This window comes from Cynoglossus semilaevis, chromosome 9 (genome assembly GCF_000523025.1).
Source record: "Cynoglossus semilaevis isolate Cse_v1.0 chromosome 9, Cse_v1.0, whole genome shotgun sequence".
Classification (NCBI taxonomy): domain Eukaryota; kingdom Metazoa; phylum Chordata; class Actinopteri; order Pleuronectiformes; family Cynoglossidae; genus Cynoglossus; species Cynoglossus semilaevis.
In genome coordinates, this window is record NC_024315.1 from 1377909 (window position 1) to 1385928 (window position 8020).

The following is an 8020-nucleotide window of genomic DNA, read 5'->3' on the forward strand; positions in this document are numbered from 1 at the left end:
GCTGCTGCTGCTGCTGCTTTACAACAAGTACATAGCAGTGATGTCTCCTATGGAGGAGGTTCATGTTGCATGGCTCATGTACTGATATTTTGAGCATGTTAAGACGCAGCCAACGTGGACTCCACTCTGTCCACTGTCGCCCTCTGCTGACAGTTCGCTCTGCTGTGAGTTTGTCGTTTTAACGAAGGCTAAAATGTGGCGCAGGTTTTCAACTCACAGTGAGGGATCGAAGTTGCTGTCCTGCAGATAAACCAGCTCGGTGTAGTAGTTGGTGACGTTCAGGGGCAGTTGGTATTGTTTGAGCAGGGCGATGTTCAGGGGGTTTACCGTAAACACCTGCAGCACCTGCAGACAGGAAGAAGGCGGAGGGATTTGAACTCATCGCCTCGACCTTTTTACCAGTGGTTAGTTCATAACGTCACATGACCGCGGTACCTGTGGTGAACCAAAAGACAGAAGATCGTCCAGCGTCAGGAAGATAATGAAGGGGCCCATGTACTGAGAGAACCAGGCCGTAGAGTTCAGGTCGGGGTTGGTGTCGTCGTAACACCTGGGCGCGGTCGCTGCAGCCAGAAAAAAGGGTTAAAGTCGTTTTATTGATTTATTTCATTAACACTGAATGGTGTTTGTTTTGTTTTTTTGGTGATGTGGAGCTGCAGTGGTGCAGACTGACCTGAGGTCAGATACGTCCTGATGCTGTCGTACACGTCTCCTCTTTCAAAGTCCACAGTGGTGTAGTTGTACGGACCGAGAAGTAAAACACTGCAGCAAACATCGTGGACGGTCACAATGATGGATTAAAAATTCAATTAAGAGGTTCATTAAAAATAAAACTGTCAAAGATATGACCTAATAATCCAGAGTCTGGTGGTAGTTCCTGACTCCAGCCCAGAACCAACAGTAACTGAACTACTTTAAATGTTTTTCTGTGTTTGTTTGTTTTTCTTTGACTTGATCCTAACGTACGTACATCTGCTGGAAGGCCAGACAGCTGGAGTTGTAGGTGACGCTGGGGCCGATCAGGTCTTTGTTGAGGTACCCCACGTAGTCCGGGAGCCGCTGTGTGAACCACGCGTTGACCTCAGCTCTCTCAGAGCTCTGCAGAGCCATGGGCCAGACGCAAGGCAGCGTGGGTCGTCTGACCTCGGCAGGAAGAGACACCTTGCTGCTGTTACTGCTGTTACTGCTGTTACTGCTGCTGCTGCTGCTGTTACTGCTTTACAACAAGTACATAAAATGATGCAGTGATGTCTCCTATGGAGGAGGTTCATGTTGCATGGCTCATGTACTGATATTTTGAGCATGTTAAGACGCAGCCAACGTGGACTCCACTCTGTCCACTGTCGCCCTCTGCTGACAGTTCGCTCTGCTGTGAGTTTGTCGTTTTAACGAAGGCTAAAATGTGGCGCAGGTTTTCAACTCACAGTGAGGGATCGAAGTTGCTGTCCTGCAGATAAACCAGCTCGGTGTAGTAGTTGGTGACGTTCAGGGGCAGTTGGTATTGTTTGAGCAGGGCGATGTTCAGGGGGTTTACCGTAAACACCTGCAGCACCTGCAGACAGGAAGAAGGCGGAGGGATTTGAACTCATCGCCTCGACCTTTTTACCAACGTCACATGACCGCGGTACCTGTGGTGAACCAAAAGACAGAAGATCGTCCAGCGTCAGGAAGATAATGAAGGGGCCCATGTACTGAGAGAACCAGGCCGTAGAGTTCAGGTCGGGGTTGGTGTCGTCGTAACACCTGGGCGCGGTCGCTGCAGCCAGAAAAAAGGGTTAAAGTCGTTTTATTGATTTATTTCATTAACACTGAATGGTGTTTGTTTTGTTTTTTTGGTGATGTGGAGCTGCAGTGGTGCAGACTGACCTGAGGTCAGATACGTCCTGATGCTGTCGTACACGTCTCCTCTTTCAAAGTCCACAGTGGTGTAGTTGTACGGACCGAGAAGTAAAACACTGCAGCAAACATCGTGGACGGTCACAATGATGGATTAAAAATTCAATTAAGAGGTTCATTAAAAATAAAACTGTCAAAGATATGACCTAATAATCCAGAGTCTGGTGGTAGTTCCTGACTCCAGCCCAGAACCAACAGTAACTGAACTACTTTAAATGTTTTTCTGTGTTTGTTTGTTTTTCTTTGACTTGATCCTAACGGCGTACGTACATCTGCTGGAAGGCCAGACAGCTGGAGTTGTAGGTGACGCTGGGGCCGATCAGGTCTTTGTTGAGGTACCCCACGTAGTCCGGGAGCCGCTGTGTGAACCACGCGTTGACCTCAGCTCTCTCAGAGCTCTGCAGAGCCATGGGCCAGACGCAAGGCAGCGTGGGTCGTCTGACCTCGGCAGGAAGAGACACCTGGGACAGACGTCAAGGTTAGTGTGTGTGTGTGTGTGTGTGTGTGTGTGTGTGTGTGTGTACGTACAGTCTCCAGGAACCTGGGTGTGTGTCTGTAGTCCTGGTAGAGGACACACAGCTCGGCCTGGTTGTCAGTGACTCCAGGACGGAGCAGAAGTTTCTCCAGGTCTGATGGAGGCATGGAGCTCAGCAGCTGTAAGAGAACATCAAGGTTCTCCTTCAGGTTCTCCTTCACGTTCTTCAAGTCTCTTCACACACACGTGTCATGACACAAACCTGAGGCCTTTTGTCCTGAGGCATGAGTCCCAGGAAGGTGGTCAGGTTGGGGAACTGGAATCCCATGAACTGCTGCTCCATGAAGTCGTAGACACTGACGTTGTAGTTGTCACCGTAGCAACGCAGAGGAACCGGAACTGTGTTGACAAAACGAGTTCCAGAAGTGAAGTGATTGTAATTAATCACATTATTCTAAATATGTTTTTGTTCAGTGTTTCTACCTGTGAGCAGCAGGATGATGTGCTCGTGGATTCCGTCCACTGTCCCTTCACTCAGGGACGATATTGTCGACTGTAACTCCTGCACTCTGGAAGAAAAACAGGAAAAGATTCAAAGTTTTGTTTTGAACTCTCTGAAAAACTGAGAGTGAGAATCCGGACGTCACGTCACTCGTTGTCACTCATTAAGTTTTCTTGTATTTGATTTCATTAAGTTCTCCAAGGAATTAAAGAACTGAAATTAAAACCTCACCCCTGCTGCTCCGTGCTGCAGTTCCTTCCTGACAGTATTTTGAAGAACGGTGCCACGTGTAGTGGTGAGAGACCCACCAGCAGGGGGCGCAGTCGGCTGTGGAGCCAAAGCAACACGACCGTATCGCTGACAGAATGATCGGAGAGGTTTGCTCGGTCAAACACGACCTGCAGCATGGCCGCCCTCGGCGGAGGAGGAATCTCCTCCTCGTGACCCTGCAGGAAGTGGAGGGAAAGAAATGATTGACAGAAGATGATGGTCGTTCTGACTGTGTGAACTCAAGTGTTGACACTCACCAGAATTGCGGGTGAAAAGTCGTCAAAAAACTCCGGGAGTTGTTGGTCAGGGACGTGCTGCATCACCATGTCCACCTGTTCAGCTGTCTGTAGCTGTCCAGGAGTGGCCGAAACCTCCGCCAGCTGTTTGACCGTCATCAGGGGCAGAGCGTCCAGCTACACCGACACAGACGACACAGACGACACAGACGACACCAAATGTTAAAACAAAAGTGCAGGCACCCGTCATTTAGACTGCAGAGAATCGGTGCGGCAGGAAAGTACCGGCGAGAACGATGGGTTGAGTTTGAAGAGATCTTCTAAGGAGACGAGTTTGGAGAAACGTCCGATGTTCATCTGCAGCCAATCACCAGAGTTCAGCACAAACAGGCTGCAGCCCGGGTCTGAGGCCGGAACACACAACAAACACAGATTCAGAACTTTTGGTGCTGGAACAGCGGTACTTTTCTGAACTTTTGGAAAATCTTGAAGATTCGTTTGCGAATTAGCCGTGTCCTTTGAAAACCCTCACAAAATAGACCATGTTTGTCTGTTGGCGGCCATGTTTTTCCTGACCGGGGTTTGAGGCCGGTTCTTGACTCTAAAATCACTTTGACTTTTTTTTCTCTCTGATGTTTGACTTCATGGTCCGTAGGACGTCCTACCTTCAGTGGTGTTCTTCATCAGGTAGACCCTGATGAAGTGTGTGTAGACCAGCATCTGTGTGCCGAGGGTCATGTACGGCTGGACGTGACCCATGGCCTGGACCCTGGGTAATAAGAGAATACACCTCGGTGTTAGCTTGGTGACTGAGTTTTCAGGGAGTTAGCGTTAGCGCGTTGCTCACATGTGCTGGTAGCTGCTGCAGTTCAGGTCCCTGGTGGTGAGACAGGACAGGAAGTCCGGGGACGCGGCGGGCAAGAACGGACGGAGTCGTCCGTTGAACCACAGCTGGATGAAGGCGGGGTCGTTCAGTTTGGTGTAGTTGACGGTGTCCAATCGTAGTTCTCGTATTGTGTCCAGAATCAATGACGAAACAGGATTTGTGGGATGAGTCTGAGAAGAAATTGTTTGTGTTTGACGTGTAAATCGGTTCAACAAGAACAGTCGCTTTGACTCTTTTTTTTTTTTTACCATGTTGACCATTAGATCCAGAGCTTCATTGAGCACCGGTGAGGCCTTGGAGAGGAGAAGCTTCCAAACTGGTCTGGATTCACTGGAGTTGGACGACCTGTTGCACATCATCACCTCAGCCAGATGCTGGGCTGTTAGCGCCGTTAGCGCCGACGCCTGTGGGATGAACGAGCCATCAGATACATCGATACAGCCACTAAAAAGTTGACACTTTGTTGATCAGGCATCTCTGCTGTCTCACAGAGGCACAGGCCAACTCTTCTGTGGGGAAGGCACACAGGTGTCCACCACTGCCCCCTGTGGTGAGGCTCAGCTGCAGCGCCGTGCTGTGGTTTCAAATATAAAAAGACAAATAAAATTACTTTTTTCCCGTTTTTACATTAGTACGACAGCGCCACACTGAGGACAAAAAAAGATCTAAAAATCAAAAATAAGGTCTTAGATTTTCATCGTAAATTCAGTGTTTCGCAGGAGACGAGAGAAACTCTTACCTGTTTACTCCATCACATATTTCAGTTTCTGCAAAAAAACAAACGAAAAAATTAGGGTAAAATTAAAAATTAAATTAAAAATTAAAATAAAAACCTATTCTTTTATACAGGAATAAATAAACCTACCATTGACCAAGGTGATGCTGCACTGTGGAGACAAGAGTGAAACGTGTCGTACATGAGAGGATGTGAAAAAATAAATTAAAAATATAATTATAGTAATACTTTAAATGAATGTGTACTTACATTACCACCATAGATGCTACAACCTGTAACAAAAATATATTTAAAATAAAACAGGTTAATTTAAAAAAACTTTAAAGAAAAATTAACAAAGAATCTGTTATACATTAATACATTTAATCATGATCATATCTAAATCTAAATTCTAGTCGTATCAGTAACCTACCAGGTGGAACATGGTCAAATATGAAGATTTTACTGTTGGAGATATTCAGAGCCACAGTCAGTGGAACGTCTGCCGTGGCCAGGTCCAGTCTGTTAAACCTGAAGAAAGAAACCGAGCGGAACCAACGTCAAGATCACGACACGTCACGAACACCTTTTCATTCTGTCATCAAACCTGGACTCACAGAGTTTTGAACGACGAGCAGGAAAGGTCGACCTGGGGAGACGGAAACCACACGGTCGGACTTTGAACACGCCATAATTCTGAGCTAAATCAACGTCAGCACTCACCTGTGGGAGGAACATCAGGAGGTAGAACAAGAACTCTGGGATTTTGTGGTGCTGTGGAGGCTGGGCCATGTGATCAAACAGTTTATTGATGACGTACTCCTGGTCCGGAAGGTCGGGAAGAGCCAGGATCTCAGCACACTGAGCCGGAGTCAGGAGCGCCAGAGCCTCCATCTGAGGAAGAAGAGAATAACGTGAGAACCACAGATGAAATAGAACTTGGTTTTATTTTTTATTGGATTCTTACAGGATCAAAGTGTGGGTTGAGGCCCAGCAGTTGTCCCAGGGACAACATGGTGGAGAACGGGCCGAGGTTCTTCATCAACCACTCTGTACTGGAATTGGATCCGTTCACGCAGCCTGGACCTGGAGTTTGATGAAATGAACAGAAGATATTTTGACTGAATGATGAAACGGATGTGAAAGCAGCTCTGTGATTGGTCGGTCCAGCTCAGACCTGACTGAGGTTTGGACAGGAAGGGGAGCAGGAAGTTCTTCAACATCACGCGCCTCTGTTTCAGACTCATTCGCTCAAAGTTGTGGACGAACATCTGCAGCCTGGATACAACGATGAAAAAAAACCCAGAGTGAGAGAATATTCTAGAACTTTCTGTGGAAGTGAGAGAATATTCTAGAACTTTCTGTCGAGGTGAAATTCAGTTCTCTGTCATATCGCAGATGAATTCTGGTCACTTACACCTGCTGGTACGACTGACAGCTGAAGTTTCTGTCAGTCAAACAGCCCAGAAAACTGGCTGACGCGGACGGCAGGAACAAGCTCAGACGTCCAGAGAACCAGGTACCGATGGCGGTGCTGTTCATCAGCTGCTCATCCGTCAACATCGACAGTCTCATCTGTGCGATCACGTCCAGAACCACGGTCGCTGATGGGACCACTGTGGTCGTAGGCTGTGGAATGAGGCAGTTATGTCACACAAATGAAATATAAAAAAACTCATTCAAAGTCCTTTCTTCCATTGAAACATGTTTTTGAAATGGAACTTTTTTTTTTTTTTTACATTAAAATTCTCAACATTTCATTTGAACAGTGACTGAGTTTGAGGACGTTCTTCTGTGCAGTGACATCGACTCACCATCTCGGCCAGAACGTCCAGCGCTGGGTCCAACACGTGGGACAGTTTACTGAGCAGCATCTTCCACAGCACTTTGGAATCACTGCTCTCTCCGGGCAGGTCACATTGTAGCAGAGAAGCCAGGTGATTGGCTGTGAAGTTCTCCAGCTGTGTGTGTGTGAAAGACCAACTTAGAGATTGAGACAAACAGAGCTCCCCTCTCCTCCCCTCTCCTCCCCCCCTGCTGGGTGAGACGCTGACTCACCTCTGCACATGCATACACCTCCAAGGTGAAATTACATGGAACATCAGCAGACCATGGTGTCAACTGAGCCTGCAGGTCAGAGCTGGAATTACAGGAGAAACACACGTTAATATGAATGGTTTTAATAAGAGACGTCCGATTATGATATCGATCTTTATAGAGGGGCGGTGGTGGCCTGGTGGTGAAGGAGGTTAAGTTAAAGCAGTTTCACAATTATTTTCTCCAATGCGCCCCCTACAGGGGAATTGAAATACTGTTGAGTGCCTGGTAATATTTATTTATTTATTTTAAACCACCGTGAGTTTCTGGCACCAACATTCTGCCTACTATCACCAAATTAATAAAATGAGCCGCAATGCTGCCAACTAGTGGCTTTCACTTTCATACACAGCCAGTTTTCCCCCAAAACTATTTTTAGGGCACACTTCATTAGCCGATAATATCACAACAATAAAACAACGCTAGTTTTAATCGTTTTTACCTGTTAATCCCTCTGCAGATATCAGTGGCTGATAAAAAAAACAAACAACGAAGCATCAGATCAGACACGGGGAAACATCAACAGAATAATTCAGTCTTAAATATCTGTCAATCCTACCGTTGAAGTGGATTTCTGGACACTGTAAACAAAAAAGACTTCAAAATAAATGAAGCGCAGATTTAAACAAATGAAATCAACGGAGGAAATTCTCTGAAGTCTCACCGTGAAGTTCCTCGGTACGCACCCTGTTGGATGACAAACACAGACTTGATGAGTCATCGTTCAACCTCACACACACACAACACAGGGACAGTACAACGTCACAGACACTGTAGACTGACCGACTGGAGCGACGGTCAGCAGCTCGTCCATGGTCGACCAGATGATCGGCTCCACGTTCACACGCACGGAGGGTACAGCGGTGTACAGTCTCTGGATGCTGGTGCACAAATGGCAGTACATTCAGTACTACAGTACTACATTCAGTACTACAGTACTACA

General features: G+C 46.9%; 1 protein-coding gene across 3 annotated transcripts in view; it reads right to left on the minus strand.

Moving 5' to 3' along the window:
• LOC103383250 (uncharacterized) overlaps positions 1 to 8020 on the minus strand; it is a 23378-nt gene that overhangs the window by 7013 nt on the left and 8345 nt on the right. For all 3 annotated transcript variants that reach the window (XM_025058826.1, XM_025058827.1, XM_025058825.1), the window contains 30 exons: positions 7861 to 7958; positions 7742 to 7764; positions 7637 to 7658; positions 7520 to 7547; positions 7039 to 7120; positions 6795 to 6941; positions 6398 to 6609; positions 6158 to 6258; positions 5948 to 6066; positions 5704 to 5874; positions 5598 to 5629; positions 5414 to 5511; positions 5251 to 5273; positions 5131 to 5152; positions 5005 to 5032; positions 4755 to 4839; positions 4514 to 4669; positions 4227 to 4435; positions 4045 to 4148; positions 3665 to 3783; positions 3401 to 3556; positions 3105 to 3319; positions 2855 to 2940; positions 2634 to 2770; positions 2425 to 2550; positions 2167 to 2357; positions 1867 to 1955; positions 1629 to 1756; positions 1425 to 1552; positions 664 to 668 (listed from right to left, as the gene is read on the minus strand). In XM_025058826.1, the coding sequence (XP_024914594.1) occupies positions 664 to 668; positions 1425 to 1552; positions 1629 to 1756; positions 1867 to 1955; positions 2167 to 2357; positions 2425 to 2550; positions 2634 to 2770; positions 2855 to 2940; positions 3105 to 3319; positions 3401 to 3556; positions 3665 to 3783; positions 4045 to 4148; positions 4227 to 4435; positions 4514 to 4669; positions 4755 to 4839; positions 5005 to 5032; positions 5131 to 5152; positions 5251 to 5273; positions 5414 to 5511; positions 5598 to 5629; positions 5704 to 5874; positions 5948 to 6066; positions 6158 to 6258; positions 6398 to 6609; positions 6795 to 6941; positions 7039 to 7120; positions 7520 to 7547; positions 7637 to 7658; positions 7742 to 7764; positions 7861 to 7958 (3140 nt within the window). The remainder of the gene's footprint in view (positions 1 to 663; positions 669 to 1424; positions 1553 to 1628; positions 1757 to 1866; positions 1956 to 2166; positions 2358 to 2424; positions 2551 to 2633; positions 2771 to 2854; positions 2941 to 3104; positions 3320 to 3400; positions 3557 to 3664; positions 3784 to 4044; positions 4149 to 4226; positions 4436 to 4513; positions 4670 to 4754; positions 4840 to 5004; positions 5033 to 5130; positions 5153 to 5250; positions 5274 to 5413; positions 5512 to 5597; positions 5630 to 5703; positions 5875 to 5947; positions 6067 to 6157; positions 6259 to 6397; positions 6610 to 6794; positions 6942 to 7038; positions 7121 to 7519; positions 7548 to 7636; positions 7659 to 7741; positions 7765 to 7860; positions 7959 to 8020) is intronic.